Raw genomic sequence first — 19,063 nt, forward strand, 5'->3', positions numbered from 1 at the left:
GAGAAAGAGTGTGGCTTAGTGCCATTATTCAGGGCTAGTAATAAGAAAAGCTGGCTCTTCCCTGCAGGGCTAGGTTAAGGCTGGCATTCTTTTACATAACAGAAACTGGCTACAGGCTGAGCAGCTGAGGCACTTGGGTCATGTGCCTTCTCTCAAAGATTCTCAGGTCCTTAAAGGACAGAGATAGTATCTTTTAATTTAACTTTGCATCCAAATAACACTTACTGCAATGCATTATACCTACATACTTATGAAAAGTTAAAAGAAATGAAGATCAACAGAAAGAAGTGGAAGAGAGGCTGAGACACTCCTGATCTGAGGAACAGCCTCCGTCAAACACGGGAGGGCTGGCACAGGGGGCCAGTAGAGGCAGCGTGAAGGAGTAGCAGCAGAACTAACGCAGTCCTGACTGCACCAAATAAAGTTCTCATCTTGCCACTTGTTCCAAATAAATCAGTCTCTGTAGGAAAGAAAGGACGCCAGTTGTCTAAAGCCAATTGGAATGCAGAGGCAAGCTAAGCACTAAGAGGACAAATTAATTGCTTGGCCATCATTCCTTCTTGGGGTCTCCCAGCCTCTGGAGTAGACTAGGCTCAGACAGACACCTCTTCTCTCACTTCTTCACCTCACTTTTCAAACTTCTCTTTCTCTGGACAGTCTTACACACGGCTGCTCCTAACCATTCATGGGAAATTACACAACTTGCCTGTTTATGAGCTAGAGTAACTGTAGCCCTGGAAAACAGAGAGAGCAGTCCGAGATGCCATAAGAGGCCTACCCATTTCCTTCTACAGGGTGAGAGCCAACAAAGAAGAGATACTAAGGCACAGGTAGATTTAACTTGGGTTGACTTCCCGTGGGTGCCTTGTGCCATCATTTACATGGCAGCCTAGATGTTCCTGTGAGAGCAGGGGCTGGCTGGGGTCTGAGGCTCTTCCCCACAGCCAGGCCTACAGGGCAGCACCCTTCTGTAAATTCACTCATCCCTGTTCTTAAGTTCAGACTGACCATGATGCTCTTACTCCCCCTACCCCACTTTTCTCTTTTTCATCCTGGCCCAACATGTCCAAGCTCTTCAGTTTCCCTCCCGTTTCCCCCTCCCTAATCTCACCATTGGCTCATCAGTTATCCAGTTGACTCTACTCTGCAAGGAAGACATTCCCTTGGCCTGACTCACTCAGTCCCATTTCTCCACAGGCATACCCTCACCGCAGACCACAAGGGCTCTGACTAGCTCATGTTTTGTGTTAATGGATGTGAAACCAGAGCAAATCCCCTCACCAGAAGAAAAACCACCCTAAACTCTCCCACACAGGTCTCAGCAGGTTATACAAATATTAGTCCTATCATCTAAATAAATCTGCCCCCATGGCCCAGAGCTGACTCCCCCAGCCTCCTGCTGCCTGTGCAGTGACGCTACTCCACAGACCCCAAGCAATGTTGGAGAGGATCTTGGGAGAGGATTCCCTTGGGCAGGCTCCTTAATCTCAGTGAGCTATCAATGCTAATTAGACAGTTCCTTGAGAAGTCGTGATGGGCTGGACCAGTCAGGGGCTTTCAGGAAGAGTATCTGTTGGCTGAAAAGTGGGGCAAAATGAAAACTCAGTATCTGAGATAGGTATCCACCCTCATTTTACAGATGGAAAAACAGAGGCTTGGAGAATTTAAGTATCTTGCTTAAAATATCAAAAACTGTGTGGCACAGCTGTGATTTTAACCCAGTTCTGTCATAACTACCGTTTTCTATACCACCCTGCAAGAGATAACCACTGTCCAAACACATCACGTCCTACCCTCCAGCTTACTAAATTGCTATCTCTAGAGACTCCACTCCTGCAAACTTATTTAGACAACAGGTCATAGCACAGGAGGAACCCATCCCTATGTAAGCCAGTCAGGGGGCAAACAATAATAATCACAAGGACTTGCAGAGTAAATGGAAGAAGGCTGTTGCCTTTGAACCTGTCTACCACTTCAGCCCCAAGTCCCAGCTCCTCTTCTTCTTCTTTTTTTTTTTTTTCCTTTTTTTTTTTTCCAGCTCCTCTTCTGCAGATAGCCATTGAATCCTGCTCCCAGCTTTAAAGTCTAGGATCCTCTCCTAAAAAATTATCAACGCCAGAGATCCCTGCCTACCTAGGTACACTGGTGCCTCTGTGGGCACTTGAGATCAGGCTTGTCTAGCCTCTCCCACCCTCCATGAATTGTCTATCTATTACCTAGTGTTTCCCAAACCTAGCTAACCTCTAGAATAATGTATGAAGACAAAAACCCCATGGTCTAGCCAGCCTTGCTAAATTACTCTCTCCCAGAAGTGTTCCAGGGTCTTCTCATGATCTGTTGGGCATGGGAACAGCTGCAGGCCACCTCAGTTTGAGGCAGAAAGTAAACAAAAGAAGCCATGCTGTCTGATACAGGTGGAAAAGGGCAGAGGGACAGCATATGAATATGAAGCTGTTTATATAGTTATATGATTTTTCCCCCTACAAAACACAGTGGTTTATAAACATGAGCATGTGAGTGGAACCTTGTCCACTATGGTTAACTTGTTGAGCATTCCCAGGCTGTCAATAACAGAGGAAGGTTGTAGCCTAGAATTTTTTTTTTTTTTTGGGGGGGGGGGGGGTTACCAGGCAATCTGCTCAAACTGTCTCCAGGGAAGGGTTATGCAGTTTCATCTCTGTCCCATCTACCCTCAGCCAGGTAGGAACAAAAAGAAGCTTTCTCCAGTTACCTTTCCTTTTGCACACCTAAGAAGTGTTAGGAAGCTGGTACAAAGGAAAGAAAAATGAGCCCCAACCAGGTACTTTAGTGCAATTCATATCACTCTGAAGACCCCCTACCTCTTCTACTCTCCTTCCAGACGGGGATACCAGGGAGCCACTCAGTTTCTTATATCTCCTATCAACTCCTTCCCAGGGCTAAGGAACCAACCAGGACACCATGGTCCTGCTGGATTACTCTCGGTCTTTAAATAGAAGCTGTAGCAGCCCAGGGTTGAGGGTGGAAGGAAGGTGTGCATGCAAAGATCTTGTGCTTTTGAGTTGAGAGACTTGAAACGGAGAGCCGAGTGAGCTGTCTGTGTTCAGGTCTGGTCTAGCCACTCTGCCTTCTTGGGGGCCTTGCAAGTATGGACGTCCACAGTGTTTCTGCATTCCTTGCAGCGCACCGCACAGCACCAGTGGAATTTGCACTCACACTGGGTGACACGGGTAACTCGAGTCGTGTCGTACCCACGGCCACAGCACATGATTTCACAGCCGTCCGTTCCTTTCGATGTCTTGCTGCAGACACGGCCAGCAGTGCCTAGGGAACCTGGGAGGGAGAGAACGAGTGATAACCAAGTTACTCCTTACCTCAGATCTGTCGGCACCCTCACCCGCATTCTCAGGAGGAAGCCGTAATTCTTTGTTATGAAAATACACCCACTAGCCTAAATGATCATCTCCTGATTGCACTCTGTACCAAGTTCATTTCTTCTCACGATAAAGGATCCCTCAAGGCCACTGACTTCACCTGCAGTTTTCTCCCTTCCAGTAAAGATTCCCATATTCTCTTCAAAATCTAACCTTAAAATGTTTATAATTGTTAGAGCTGGGTGAGGGTCTCTACTTTATGTTTGAAATTTCCATAATAAAAAGTTAAAACAAGTAAAATAACTTAATCTGTAATTTATCTTTTCTAAAGAGCCTTGCCATAACACTGAACCTTCTACCATTTGCTAGTATTTTGGCCTTTCATTTTTATTAAATTATAAACCAAACTATATAGGAAAGCAGTATAACATGGCTGTTAAAAGCTTTGGGAGCCAGTATTATGGTACAGTGGGTTAAACCACCACTTGTGACACTAATATCTCACATCAGAGCACTGGTTCAAATCCTGGCTGCTCCACTTCTGATCTAGCTTCCTGCTGATGCAACTGGGAAGGCAGTAGAAGATGACCCAGGCACCTGGGTCCCTGCCATCCACGTTGGACACCCACATGGATTTCTGGGCTCCTGGCTTTGGCCTGGCCCAGACCTGGCTATTGCAGCCATTTGCAGATGGAAGATCAAGCTTGCTCACTCTTACCTGCTCACTGTCTCTATGCCTTTCAAATGAATAAATTTTTTTTTTTTTTTAAAGAGCCCTCATATCAGACTGACTGGGTTCAAATCTCAGACTGTCCCTTCTCAGTTGTATTATTTAGCAAGTTAATGTCTCTGGGCCTTAGTTTTCATGTGAAAATGGACATTATAATAGCATCTAACTTGGCAGGTTCTTATATCTATAATTTCTGACCAACTGAGGAGGTAGATTGACTGGCTTGAGGCATATCTTTAAGGAATTTCTTTTTTTAAAAAAGTATTTATAATTTGAAAGGCAGAGCGATAGTGATCTTCCATCTGCTGGTTCACTCCTCAAATGCCCACAACAGCCAAGGTTAGATCAGGCCAAGGCCAGGAGCTAGGAAATCTATCCAGGTTTCCCACGTGGGCAGCAGGTATCCCCAACTACTTGGGGCCATCAACTGCTGCCTCCCGGGCACACTGGCAGGAAGCTGGATCAGAAGTGAGGAGCGACTGGGACTAGAACTAGGCACTCCATCTGACATGAGATGCGGGGGCTGAACCCACTGTTGGGCTCACCGCCCACCACTCTAAGGAGTTTCTAAGGAACATCCCTTGTATTATCCCATTATAGTGGGAACTCTTGAAGGGAAGGGTTGACGTTTGCCCATGTATAGAGAATGCTCAGAGCCTCATTCTAACAGATGTTAGCAAAAGAGGTCCTGCCAACAAATAGTAAGATCATTGAATTCTGGATTAGTCAGACCCTAGAGGGTACCTACTCCAACCCTTTTCCAAATCAATAGGGACCCAGATTTGAGAAAGTGACTGTTGGGGAGAGTGGGGGGGTCTAGGAAGAAGAGATCAATTGGTTTCTGTAGCAGTAGTCTCCACATTTCGCTGGGATAAGGGAATAAAATACTGGAACTTCTATATTTGTTTTTTTATCTTGTTAAATTACCTATTTTGTATGTATGTTTTATATATATTAGTATTGTGGAACATAGACATAAATATATATGTATACATATGCATACATATATGTATATAATGGAGGTATATGTTCCAATTTTTTTAATAATAGGAGTATACAATCTAAAATGTTAGTAGACCACTGCTCTAGAGTGTGGGGTGACCAAGTCTACTAAGTATGTTATTCTCCTAACACCAAGAACTTAAGTCTTCTGGTGTACCAAGAACCTTTCTATACTTTTGAACTTGTTATTCAGGGTAGTAGCCACTATCTACATGGAGTCTTTTAAATTTAAATTAATAAAAATTAAATAAACGAAAATATGTAGTTCCTCGGTTGCACTAGCTATGCTGTAGTCCACACCTTATCTTTTGTTTTGCTTTCTACAGTTTAAGTTACTCATTGTCATGGGAAAATTCCAAAAATAAATAATCATAAATTTTAAATAATTTTTGTGATATTGTTAAAGCTATTCTACCTTATTATTAGTCATTATTGTTAATCTCTTAGTGTGCTTCATTTATAAAATAAGTTTTACAATAGGTATGTATGTATAGCAAAAAACACAGTATTTGGGGTTTAGTACCAGGCAGTTTAGGGCTCTGGAACATATCCCCAGACAAAGGGGATGCTGTACTTCTGGTGCTCAACAATCACATGTGGCTAGTTGCTACCATGTACCAGGGAACATTTCTATCAATACAAAAAGTTCAGATGGACAGTACTGCTTTAGAGGGAATTCCTGGCTCCACACTCCCTTTTAGGATTACTTTTACACCTTTAATTCCAGGTCCCACTTTGGGGTTTTTATTTGTTTGTTTTTTTTTTAAGATTTATTTACTGGGGCCAGTGCTGTAGCATAGTGGGCTAAGCCTCTGCCTGCAGCGCCGGTATCCCATTTGGGCACTGGTTCATGTCCCAGCTGCTCCTCTTCTGATCCAGCTCTCTGCTATGGCCTGGGAAAGCAGTAGAAGATGGCCCAAGTGCTTGGACCTCTGCACCTGCACGGGGGACTTGGAAGAAGCTCCTGGCTCCTGGCTTCATATCAGCCCAGCTCTGGCCATTGAGGCCATCTGGGGAGAACCAGTAGATGGAAGACCTCTCTCTCTCTTTCTCTCCCTCTGTCTGTAGCTCTATTTTTAAAAAAGATTTATTTATTTATTTATTTGAAAGGCAGAGTTACAGAGAGGGAGAGGCAGAAGCAGAGACAGAGAGAAAGATCCTCCATCTGCTGGTTCACTTCCCAAATGACCACGACAGCCAGGTCTGGACCAGGCCAGAGCCAGGAGCTCCATCTGGGTCTCCCACATGGGTGCAGGGGCCCAAGCACTTCATACATCTTCCGCTGCCCTCACAGGTACACAACCAGCAGCAAGCTGGACTGGAAGTGGAGGATCTAGGACTAGAACCAGCTCCCATATGGGATACCTGGGCCTCCTGTTACATCACAGTGCCACCCCCCACTCTGAGTTTTATGAGACCTAATTTTATGCCTCAGAAAAATTAACACACATGACTTAACCTCCAACTCCAAAGATCCTTCCCTAGGTATGGTAGCATAAGCTTACAGCTCAGATGCAATGGAATTATTTCCAGGCACCCAGAAACTAAGCCTCTGAATTAGAGGGTTTTTCTGGCTGGAAATCCCTAGCGGAGTCACAGAAGTTCCCCTAATTTTTTTTCTTCTAGCACCTGTGTGTGTGTGTGTGTGCAATATATATACAAATATATAAGTTTGTGTATATATATATAAATATATAAATATAAACACACACATACACAAACTATTTCATTACTTTAGGTAGAGCCCTACCCTGTTTCTGTGCCCGGTTTTGCCTGGAGCCAGAGCCACTTGACTCTCCAGGAATGACAGTGAAGGTTGAAAACAGAACCAAGGACAGCCGAAGTTTCTGTTCCTCCTTACCCAGGTCCTGACTGCTGAGTCGCAAATCAGAGCCTGGGAGCTGCATGGCAGCAACCAGGGGAGAAGTAGCTCTGTGCACTGCATGTTGTTCCTATCTGAACCTGAAACATGAGCCAGGATGACAACTCCCACTCCCTTGGGGAAACAGCATAGCATCTTCCAGCATCCTTAAGAATTCTACCACAAATCCCTGAACAGATCAAAAACCAAGCCCTCGCTGCTTTACCTGCCTCTGGGAGGAACCTCCTGATGCCTTGCTTCCCTGACTGCAATCTGAATCTTCAGTGGTAGGGCAGGCATTTAGCCTAGCCATTAAGATGTCAGTTAAGGTGCCAGTATCAGAGTCTGGGTTCAATACCCAGCTGCAGCTCCTGAGTCCAGCTTCCTGCTGATGGAGACTCTGGGAGGCAGTGAGTGATGGCTCAAGTAATTTGGCTCCTGCCACCCACATGGGAGACCTGCTGTGGGCACTCAGGAGTGAGCCAGCATGTGGGACCATGTCTCTTTCTCTGGGTGTCTGTCTCTCTTTCTCTGCTTCTCCAATAAATAAACTTTGAAAATAAAACAAAATAGAATCTTTAATGGTAACATGCAGGATAAAGTGTTTCAAGTCATTTGTGGTGTGGTTCCAACCTGTCTTTCTGACTTTACTCTTGGTTACGCAAAACCTTGCTCAAGTAAGATCTGTTTTCTGTCTCTGCTACAGGTCATGTACTTCCCACCTACCACTCTGCCCACATACAAGAATAGCTGCCTCTCCTCTCCTCTAACTATCTAGATAATCCCCCCTTTAAGGAAAAGCCTAAACTTCACATTTTCAAATGAAGGTCTTGATTTCTTCAGGCATCTCTCTTTGCAGTTGCATTTGTCCACCAATTCCATCTCATTTCTTTGGTTAGATTGTAAAGGGCTGCATCTTATGCTTATGTGTAGCCCACACATTGCTTGGAACTGAAAGCAACTGACTCACACTTTCACTGAGAAGCTCTGGACGCAAAGGAGTGATCCTGACCACAGGCCTCAAGTTGCTAAGAGGCGCTGCCCTCACCTGGACAGCATCTGGCCTGGCAGACTGAGGCACAGGTCAGCAGCCTCATGACTGGCTTTTCATGTGGGGAGCAGACTGGCTCCTGCTACAGCACCCCCTTTCCTAGCCCTTGAGACTGAACAGATCATAATTAACCAGGGTTACTCGCACTGAAAACTAGGCTCCGTGTCCCCACCTGCTTTCCTTACTCACCTGCAGCCTTGTCCAAGACACAGTAGTCAGGGGAGTTGTCGAAGTAGACAAGATCAGTCCGGGTGGCACGGCGATAGCCTTGGCGGGCTGCTGTGAAGTTGGCACCGTCCTGGGTGGCTGTCACCTGCACAGCCCCATCGTAGCGCCGTCGCAAGTAATCACCTGTGCGACGGAAGTCTGAGAGTGCACGCCAGCAGGTGCGCAGAGTACAGGAGCCACTCACGCCGTGGCACTTGCACTCCAGCTTCAGAAACCGCCGCACAGCCTGGAGGAGGGCAGGAGGCAGGTGAGAGGCAGCTAGTCAGCGCACTTTGCTGTCATCCCTGAGATCTGCTGCCCTAGCCCACTGGATGGGCCCTGGTTCTTCTCTCCCACATCAGATCCCACCCATTTGTACCTCTTAAAGCTAAAGAACCTCTTCTAGGAAGTCTCCTAGACCAAAGTACTTTCCTTTTCATAGCAGCCTGTTGGACTTTAGAGCCACAGGATTCTGGGATTCTGCGTGTGATTACAGTGTGCTTGCATATCCTCTAGTTTTCACATGCTTGAGAGCACCAAGCTACCATGACTTCTACTTTTGCGGTGTACCATTTTCTGCTCGGAGCTAGAAACTTAGGAGGTCTCAAATGCCAGTGAACTGACGAGAACAAACTCCAAAGCTCTCAGTCTGTATGAAGACAGTTCTTGTCCTTCTCAAAAAGTTGCTTCCCTTCTTTTTTTTTTTTTTTTTTTTTAATTATATTTATTTGAAAGGCAGTAAGAGAGAGAGCGAGATCTTCCATTCACTGGTTCACTCCCTAAATGCCTACAACAGCCAGGGTGGGGCCAGGCCAAAGCCAGGAGCTCAGAACTTATCTAGGTCTCCCATGTGGGCAGCAGGGACTCAAGTACTTGAGCCATCATCTGCTTCTCAGACACATTATTAGGAAGCTGGATTGGAAGCAGAGTAGCCAAGATTCAAAGCAGGCACACCAGTATGGAATGTGGGTGTCACAAGTGGTGGCTTAACCCACTGCACCACAATGCCCGCCCCATTACTTCCTTTCTCTTCTCCACCTCTCCCTATTTTCTATCCCTGTGACGACCATGCACCTAGTTGAAGCAAGTTCCTTGCATTTAATGCTCCTGTCCCAGGATGCTGTAGCTTTTGGAAGTGACCTAGAAGCCTTCAGCTCCTTCATCTTCACATTTAGTCCACGATCATCCACATCGGTCACCCCCAGCAAGTATGAATGTACACAAACACACACGAGTACTGACCGTGCGCCCACAGCGGTTGTTATGTAAGTTCATGAGGGCCCGGGCATCCTTCAGCCTCTTCTCCTTGGCATCCACGAAGGCCTTGGCAAAGCGGACGCCATAGTGGATGTTGTCACTGCAGCCACCCCAGTCAAAGTCCCCACGTTGGTCGTGGTGTCGGCCACGCGTGTAGGGGTCACAGCTGCATACACTCAGTTCACCCTGGCTACAGGCTCGAGTGATGGCATGGACCACCCCTGCGGATGAGATGGCATATACAAAAGCTGCCTCCCGGCTACCTAGAGAGAGAAAGGTAGGTGTGAGTTTCAGGAAAGAGGCTGTGTCTGTCCCTCTCTTTAGCACACACAGCCTGTGGCCCTGTAACCTCCTCTCCTGTCCTCTTCTTTCCCAGAGCCACCCGCCATGTCCCTTTTATTCAGGGTGCCCTTCCCTTCTAAGCGCATTCCCTTGTACACCTGAGCTCCTCTCCTCAGCCCTCACTGTTCTCTCTCTGCCTCGTTGTACTTCTGACTGTTGGGTTGACCCATGCACTCTTGTCTCCTTCCAAATTCCCCAGGTCTAACCTTTGAGAGGTCTCATGGTGAATCATCCCCTCCCACCAGTACCAGCACTGGTGCAGCTAAGCCTGCCTTAGTCCACATTCCATGGCTTTTCAGGCCCTCTCTGCTGGACAGTTCCCCCACAGTGGGGACCCCAACCCATGGGTCAGGCTGTCTGGAGAGACTTCCCTCTGTCCTCATTCCCTCCTGCTCTCAGGGACTGAAGAGTCATCAGCCCTGTGCCCCTGACCCTTCCCGATTCCCAACTCATCCCCTTTCTCCTAGTTTACTGTCTAGCTCTGCTCAGCTTTTCTGCTGAGCTGGGGCCAAGACACTAACTCTCCGACTATTTACATATCACCTTTCTATTTATCGCTTGTTCCCATTACTGTAGTGTCCAGGGTGTCAGCATGATGGTGGAGTGATGGTGGTAGAAGAACAGAGGCTCTGTTTCTAGTCCTCAGCCTTCGAGTACATGGACGCCCCCTAGGCTAGGGGCTGGCTAGGGAACAGCAGGGACATGAGGAAGGCTTGAGGTGCTAAGGGATGCTTTACCTCTGTCCCATCATCCCAGAGCACTGGGGTTTAGAGGATTCTAAATCCTACGAATCTAAGGTACTGAGGTTCTGTTCCCAGCTGGATCCCGGCCTCTGCCTACCATTGTTTCTCTGATTAAGAAGTCGTGTGTACTGGGAGGGGGATCATTCCTGCCCTTCCCACTCACCGCCCCAAGCACAGAAAGGGAAGGATCTGGGCAGGGTGGAAGAGGCCCCTACTTCTGAGCATGACACGACCAAAGACAGTGTGGTCCCGGTCCAGTGTGGTGCAGTTCCAGCGGTGGTGGCGGAACTGGTGCTGACACTCTCGGATCCATTCCCGGGCACCTTCGCCCACCGAGCGCATGATGTCTGGGTAACGCTGGCACAGCTGCCGCTGCCGGCTCACCAAACCAGGGATATTGTCACAGATCACTCGGGCCCCCAGTGCCCCGATGTACCTGCAAGGTGGAGACGGCCCTGTCAGAGCATCCTGGCCCTTCCTCTGCACCAGGAGGGGGAGGTCTGCATCGGGACCTTGGAGAAAGCCCTTCCCTGCCCCTCCCCCACTCCCCCTGGGGCTCATGGGTGGCACCACTCCCCACAGCTCTGCAGAAACAGTCACGCAGTCACAGAGAAAGTGATGGCGTGCACTCCCACCGTCACCAGTTCCCCAGCTGGAGGCCAAAGTGAAACACACTCCCAGAACATAGGCCAAGCATGTGTCACACACACAGAAGCTGTGGGCATGTCACACAACCCCGTCTCTGTTTATTTAATAAACATTAACAGCCTTGTGGATAAATAAACTACCAAAACGAGGGTCTGAGACAACACTCTTCCACCCACATGTTAAGAAGCACGTCCTGCGTGCCTGGTCCAGAGACAGCGGGCAGTTTTGAGTCATGATTATAGCTCCAGTCAGACTCACGGAACTGGGAAATCCTCCTCCCCAGTCCTAGAGTCTGCGGAAGAAGACTCCACTCCTAACTCTCCTCCCATACTCTATTTCCAGGCCCCAAGGCCTTCCTAAGCCAAATCATCTTCCCCAGCCTGCAAGGCACAAAGTGTCCTGGGTGGCAGAGGGCTATTTGGCCGAGACAGAGTAGTATGGGGTGACTCTCCCCATACCCCAGGCCCCAGACTGCCCAACAGGAACAATTGTAAAGATCCACCGAGGTGGGCTCCTAAAGCATAGGTGGATTGCCAGTCACTCTCAAGTTTCTCCAGGCCATATTTTTCCTTCTTTCAGACACCCTTAGCCCCGGGCTCCACCGCAAGTCTCAGGAAGAACATTTCAGAGAGAAAATAGGAGGTCTGTAAGAGGCCCCTGAATGAACTGCGAGCCATTCACTCACTCCTTCCAGCTCAGCAGCCCAGCTCCACTTCTCACTCCCTTTCTAGCTCGGCAACCCCAGAGCAGAATTTTCTGTTTTCCTGTCCAAAACACATCAAATGGACACCCTTTTCTGAACAGGTGGGGGCCATGGGGAGCAGTCACTGCTGATGACAGAGAGCTTTGGTCAGAGCTATGAATGAGCCTGTGGTTTGGGACTGGCCCCAGAATGGGCCTAGATGTGGGTGAGGAGAAGGGAGGGTAGCCACTAGCGGAGAGGGAGAAAGCTAGACTTTCCTGGACCCGTGTCCTCCTCCTCACCCCCTGAACCCCATTGCATTCCCACAGCGGCCCTCACCCACAGACTGGATCACCACTGGTGACACCAACTCAAACAAACACAAGGAGGGCTGATGCTTGCCTCTTCGGGAATTCACAGGGCTGATGGGGCCCATCTGTCCCCGGGGGAGGGGAGTGAGGGCTGGCCCTCTGCTCACAAATCCCATGGAATCAGCATCCCCAGCACTGTCCATCAGGGCAACAGCTTCCAGGAACAAACAAAATAAACACCCCAGCCTGGGCCAGGCCGGAAAGGGCTGCCTGACGCACAGCCCAGAGTTACACCCACTGCCGTGGTGCTTTGTTTGGAGAATCAAGACAGTTGGAGTTGGAGTTGGTCCCTGTCTCACCACTGTTCTGCTTCCCCAGTTCAGCCCCACAGTACTGCTCTAAGCAATGGGTTTTTGTTTTTTGTTTTTTGGGTTTTTTTTGTTTGTTTTGTTTTGTTTTTTACTGGGGCTTGGGAGGAGGGGCGTTGGATGGGAATGAGAGACCAATAATCCAGCCCTCATGAGACAGTCTGGAGTGGGGCAGGCCAAACTCTGGCAAAAAGTCCTTCTTGCGGTCTGACTTAAAGCTATTCTGCTGCAGCCCACATTGGTCCTTTTTGTTACGTCCTCACTGAGCGTGGGAACATCTGTTCCGTATCTGAGAGGGGAAGATAATGAAGTTTCTCTGCTACCACCCTTACCACACTAAGTAGCCACTTCAAGACTGCAGAGTGTGGCACTCGCCAGCTGTCCAGTAGTGCGCCCCTTGGAGTTGGTGCAGGGGCCTTCAGGAAAGCTGACCCCAAGATTGAGCTCCTCTCCCTTGAAGCTCAGCACCTGCCTGGATATCGTCTGCTGTGTGTGAGGCACTGAGCTCAGCTGCTGTGGGCACAGAGATGTTTAAGCACGTGCATGCACACACACACACACACACACAACCACGATCTGGGAGAAGGTGCCCAGCGCAGCTTCCTGCCACAAATTGCTATCTCTTCACCTGCTTTTGACCAACTCCTGTTCCTTCCCTGGACAAAGAGACTCACAGCCTACTCCAGCCTCTTGCTACTCAAAGTATAGTTCCCTAGAACAGCAGTATCTGTAACAAATGGGGATCTGTTACAAATGCAAACGCCAGGCCTCTGATAGGAATCTGTATTTCACCAAGACCCCAAAGTGATTCGGAGGGAGGCCTTGCAGCATGAAGGCAGGGACCCCGGTTTGTTCACTTCAGTATCCGCACTATTACTGGGCACTGTAACTGTTTGTGGAATAAACACCTGACTGCTCTGATCTAGCCCCGGAGTGAGCTGTAACCTTCAGTTACAGCTTTACTTCAGTCAGCTTTGGCAGCTATACACAGATGGTTTGTGTTTGTGTCCTTTTTTGTCTTAAAATTTTGAGAGAGAGAGAGAGAGAGAGAGAGAGAGAAATCTGCTACCTGCTGGTTCACTCCCCAGCTGAGCCATGCTGCAGCTGGGGGCCAGGAACTCAATCTAGGTCTCCTGTGTGGGTGTTAGGGATCCCACCAATTGAGCCATTGCCTGCTGCCTCCCAGGGTACACGTTAGCAGGAGGCTGGAATTGGGAACGGAGCCAGGACTTAAACCCACACACTCCAGTATGGGATGTGGGTGTCAGAATCAGCCTCTTACCCACTACACCCAAAGCCTGCCCCTGCTTGTGTCCTGTTAATGAGGTCAGCATCCTTTTTTTCTCCCCTCTTTTGTGTACAGCACCTAGTATGCATGGTTGAGCCCAGGACATAAAGAACTTTGAACATGGGGATAAAAAAAAACTATTAATCTCCCTGAATCTTCTCTTAATACCACAGCACCTGTACACTACTTTATGGTTAACAAAACACTTTTCTGCACACAAATCCTATGGGAGGGGGTTCCTCTATTTTAAAAGCAAAAAACTGAGGTTCAGGGAGATTGAATGATAGCACCCCACTTTGTCCATCAAGGCTAGCCGGAGGAGAACCAGGACGAACCAAGGCCACTCGACTCCAATGTCCAAGCTCATTGTCAATCTAGGGGCAAGAGAGGCACACAGTGCTTACCTAGGAGACAGCCAAGCAACCTCTAAATTGGTGTGAACTTGAGCAAGGTTCTCACCACCGCTCTCCTGTCTCTTGCTGTCTTCATTTGTGAAATGGGGAGAATAATATCTACCACACTGGGTCCTTCGGGGGATGGAAGACGCGGATGTTCAGAAGGTGCTTGGCCGTAGTGCCTGTAGCTCGGTAAAAGCTCATTAGATGGCAGCTGTTGTTGGCGACAGTAACGCTAACCTGCTGTCGCTTTAGGTTTCCCCTCTCTTGGGACTGCCACATCCAACCCCCTGCAAAATGGAACAGGGAGGTGCATGGCGGGAGCCCCACGTCTGGTTCTGTCTGTCACAGACTAAGTAGGATCTGTTTCCTCCTCCAGTTATGGTAAAGAGAGGGGGTGAGCAGATGGAGAGTGAGGGGCAGAATCTCAGGCTACGAGGAAGATCTCACTCTATCAGCCTGCTCCGCAGTGGCACAGCCTGCAGGCATGTCTTCCTGGGTATCTCACTGAATTTTTCCCTAAGGGGAACAGGGATAACCACCTTGAGGGCCTGGCCTGCCTTTAGAAGGCAGCTTCTCACCTCTCCCACCTGGGTCTGCAGCTGTGACAATGTGGGCCAAGGCCACTGCAACAAGCTGTGTGTCCACTCCCCATCCTGGCCCTGCCGCTGCCTCCCTCCATCCCACGGGGACTGCTAAGTCTTGTCTCTCACCGGCCTCCCTCTCTAGCTCCTCCACCTAGGGGTTTTCCGAAATCTCCAATATGAACCACGTGGGGGGAGGGTAGCAGAAGGAAGGAAGGAAGGAGTAGTCAAGGTACAAAACGGGGATGAGGAAGAGCCCCCCTCGGGTCTTTGGGCACTGCTACCAGGATGCCGAAATGACCAGAATGCACTGCCGCCCTCACCTAGGCATCAGTCGGTCCCCAGACAGTTTCGAAGGAAGTCAGCGTCCCTAAAAGCAAAGTGCCACCTGGGCCAAAAAACATGAGCAGTGAGCACCTCTCCAGTTCCGGCCAACGGCCCAGGAAGGTAAAGGGGGGCTTGTGACCTCACTGCACTTCCCTGCCGCTTCCCTTTCTCTTTCTAAAGGAATGTTTCAAGCCAGATGTAAGATATAGGCCTCCCGCCTCCCCCATCCAGAACCCCCCTCCTGGCCTTCCCCAACACTGCAGAGATAAAAAAGATCCAAAAGAGAGATTTTTCTGAAACAGGAAAACAGGGGGTGGGTGGGGGGTGGGGATGAAGAGAGACGCATCTTGAAATGATAGGAATCCGCAGCCCAAGCTGGCTGGCCCCTCAGCCAGCTACCCCTCACCCTTCCAGCCAAGATTCCGAGTCAAGAGGAGAAAAGCCACAGGGTGCAAGAGCAGAGGAGACCACACTTCGCGGCGGGGGTGTTGGCTGCGCGGCGGGTTGGGGGGAGCAGAGGCAGGAAGGGAGGGGGCACCGCGCGCGGTAGGGCCGGGCGATAGCCCCAGCCAAGAGGCCAATTTGGGTGGGTGGGGGGTGAAGAAGAAAGATGGAGAGTCTCCCAGTCCCCCCTCCCCCAGGTGAGGGAGGAGGGAGAGCAGCTTCCCCGCTCCCCCCAGAAGAGGATGCGCACCATCCAGGGCTGAGAGACTTTGGCGGGGTCGGGGGGTGGGGGCGGGGGTCTGAAACGCACAGGCAGCAGGCGTCTCGGCTGCCCTCCTGCAAAGTGTCTGGCGTCTCGGGCCTGCACGAAATCTGAGGAGAGACGGTTTCCTAGTGCTTGGGGACCCCACAAGCCTCTGGTCTTGGAGGCGGGAGATGGGAGGGAGATGGGGTCATCTGAGGAAGGAAACAAGGCAGGCGGGAGGGCAATCTCCAGGCTCCAAGAGAATCCTCAAGGCAGAGGTGGAAGACAAGTGCCCAGATGATACAAATCCAATAATTGCAGGAGTTAATGGGGGTTAGCTTCCGCCTCCATTTCATTGCTAGCCTGGCACTGGCCGCTGCCTCGCAGAAGCCCGCCGGCATTGCCGCCGTGGGGTGGGCGCGGTGGACCAGCGAGCCAGCCAGCCGCCCCTCTCTCCCCGTCCTCGGGGCGACCTCGGCCGTGATGGCCCTGTCGAACAACAGCCACCGCGGGGCCCGGGAGGGCAGGGGCTTCCTTGAACCCAGGCTGAGAGAAACTCGAAGGGGAGTTGCCGCCCAGCGTCGGAGGCTTGAGCTGGAGTAAAGGGGGTACGGCATCTGGGGACCCAGGGAGCTCCCACCACCGGCATCCTCGCAGCGAACGCCCGGCGCCCTCCTCACAAGGCGGCTGGACGTGGCGTCCCGGCCCCTGGCCGCACCGGCCTTAGCTCCGTCAAAACAACCACCTACTGCCCCGAGCAGCCGGTGCCTGGAGCTGTGTGTCCCCTCCAGGCGCCTCCGGCCTCCTGGACCCCGCAACTCACCCGCCCAGCCCTGAGAGCCGCACTCACCACCAAGACGAATCGACGCGGGCTGGCAGCGTCAACAGCAGCAGCAGCAGCAGGCAGGCAAGACCTAGGCGGGCCGAAGCCGGGGAGCCGTCGGGGGCCGCGGGTCTGGGCGCGGGGGCAGGGGCAGGGGCAGGGGCGCGGGCGCGCCGAGGGGGGAGCTGCGCGGCTTCCTCTGCACCACCCGGCCTCAGCATAGCTCCCCGAAGACTCCGGCCACGCAGCCCGGAGGGGCGTGGACGGGACACCGTCTGGGGCTGGGGGCGGAACTCAGGCTGCTCCTACCTCACCCCCCTGGGGGGCCATGGAGGTCGCCGGCGGCTGGGAACCTAGGGTCATCTGGAGTCCGGGAACCAGGGCGCAGGGTCCCCGAGAGGGGCGCAAGTTGCCGTGTCCTGAAACCGACGACGGCGCGCCGTGCCCGGGGTCTGGAGCGCGCTGCCCAAGCACGAGGTGCAGTGTCAGGGGGGTGTCTGAGGCGCGGAGTGGAGCTGCGGGCCGAGTGTGCAGACTGCCCCTTCGGCCGCGGGCTCTCATTGGACGGCGCGGGGCGGGGCCGAGGCCGGGGGACACGCGCGGCCTTCAGGGCGGCTCCGCCCGCGCCAGCCCCGGGCGCTCCGCTGCGCCCTAGGTGAAGCGGCCGCCTCCGCCCCTCGGTGCTCCCGCGCGCCCCAGCGCCGCACCCCCACCTGCTCGGGCTGGTGCGACGGGGCGCTGCGACACCCTCCTGCGCCCCGAGCGCCCAGTCCGCGCCGCAGCCGCGCCACCGGGTCCTAGCGCCCTTCATTCGGCCACCCTGGCGTCTGTGGACGATGGCCAAGCGCGCGGAGTGGGAGGGGGCTGCCGACACTTTCCCCTGGCCCCTAACGCACAGTGACACTGGAGCTGAGCAAGGGGGGGGGGGAGATGCACTCATTTCCCCGGGTCCCCGGCTTTCCATTCTTGCTTCTGTGAAATGGGTAGAATCTCTGCCACCCGGAGTTGCGGGAGTGTCTTAAATCTCTACTACCTACCCGGACACCTTGGGCAGCCGGCTTCAGGTAGGGGATTCTGTCACCTAGGGCTCAGCGCCCCTACTTCTTCCGACCCATTTCGCGCGTATATTCCCACCCTGCCCACGTTCGGACTGGACTCGCGCGCCCGCCAGCCGCGGCCCGGGGCTTTCCTGGGCTGGAACTAGGCATGGATGGCCCATGCAGGGACGGCACACCTGCCCAGCGGCCGCGCACCACCCGGCCGCCCTCACGGCCCAGGCGCTGCCTGGCTCCGTCTGCCCCAGTTCCCCCAGGGCCTCGGTCTCCCACCCCCTCGGGCGGGGCTGTGAGCCTGAAAGAATCAGAAACAGCTGGGCGGCTCTCCCGCACCAGAGGCCGGGGTGGGGGTCCTGCTCAGAGAGGGGAAGCCCTGGGGCCTTTTCGCTTCTTTGCCTTCCACCCTGCCTCCTCGCGGCTACCTCTCCTCCCTCTTCCCCTGCGCGCGGCCCTGGCGGCGCGGGGAAGTCGGGGAGCGCTGGGGAGGTGCGGTCGGCTGAGAGCGAGAACTCCCGCTCCTCCCGCCGAGGCTGGCAGGTAGAGACCCTGGGGGTGGACCCTTACTGAGAGGTACATGTTACTCGTAACACCCTTGGGGCTTCCAGCTTCAAGAGTTTGTCTGGGGCCCGGCCTCAACCCGATCTTCAGCCTCAGTTTGTCCCACTAGACCGGCTCATTCCCAGGCGTCTTTCATGCTGTCCCTGTGATCTGTCTGAGCTATGAACTCCTGCTGTAAACATCAGGCTGGTAACTGCCCACCCCGCCTCCACCCGGACCTACTGTCAGCCCTTGGTTGTTGGGGAGAGTGTGAGGGACAGGGCACAGCTGGCGTGTTGAAGGCCGCTGGGGAGAAGCGGTCAGAGGGGCCTTATTCCCTGTCCCCACCTCCCGCAGCTTCACCCCTGCTTTGTGTGATGAGAAGCTGAGTGCACCCATCCTGCAAATACTTGTCTTTATTCTGTGTCCCATGTCAGGACTGTGCTGGGCGCCAAGGATGTTGATCAGCAAACACAGCAAAGTGCACATTTCTGCCCTCGTGGAGTTTCCGTTCTCTTAGGGGACACACAGTCAATATCAGAAGTGAAACGCATCGTATGTTAGAAAGGGCTAAGCACAGACGGAACACACTGAGCAGGGGGCGGGGGCTGGACCCCAGTTGGAACTAAGGTGATGGGGTAGGCTTCACTCAGCAAAGACTGGGAGGAGACGAGCAAACACACCAGGCAGATTCTTGGTGGTGGGCACCCCAAGCAGAGGGAAGAGCCGGTGCAGAAGGCCTGCAGGCAGGACTGGGCTCCGCGTGCAGTGGATGGCGAGGGGGCCAGCCAGCGGAACAAAGTGAGCTGGC

General features: G+C 52.1%; 2 protein-coding genes across 7 annotated transcripts in view; one reads left to right on the forward strand and one right to left on the reverse strand.

Moving 5' to 3' along the window:
- The window catches only part of ST7L (suppression of tumorigenicity 7 like), a 229,180-nt gene that overhangs the window by 102,771 nt on the left and 107,346 nt on the right, over positions 1–19,063 (forward strand). The window lies entirely within an intron of this gene.
- On the reverse strand, positions 2,441–17,190 carry WNT2B (Wnt family member 2B). Of its 4 annotated transcripts, none has more exons than XM_051857397.2 (6): positions 16,970–17,190; positions 16,688–16,751; positions 10,762–10,982; positions 9,447–9,724; positions 8,187–8,451; positions 2,441–3,312 (listed from the first exon to the last, which is right to left on the reverse strand). In XM_051857397.2, the coding sequence occupies exons 3-6, from the start codon at positions 10,886–10,888 to the stop codon at positions 3,083–3,085; spliced, it is 900 nt and encodes a 299-aa protein (XP_051713357.1). In that variant the 5' UTR covers positions 10,889–10,982; positions 16,688–16,751; positions 16,970–17,190; the 3' UTR covers positions 2,441–3,082. The 4 variants fall into 4 exon arrangements, with proteins under 4 accessions (XP_051713357.1, XP_051713356.1, XP_008262887.1 ...); XM_051857396.2 differs by lacking the exon at positions 16,970–17,190 and adding an exon at positions 15,146–15,210 and having other exon boundaries at positions 16,688–16,801; XM_008264665.4 differs by lacking the exon at positions 16,688–16,751 and having other exon boundaries at positions 16,970–17,102.

Source organism: Oryctolagus cuniculus, chromosome 7 (genome assembly GCF_964237555.1).
Source record: "Oryctolagus cuniculus chromosome 7, mOryCun1.1, whole genome shotgun sequence".
In the NCBI taxonomy this organism is placed as follows: Eukaryota; Metazoa; Chordata; class Mammalia; order Lagomorpha; family Leporidae; genus Oryctolagus; species Oryctolagus cuniculus.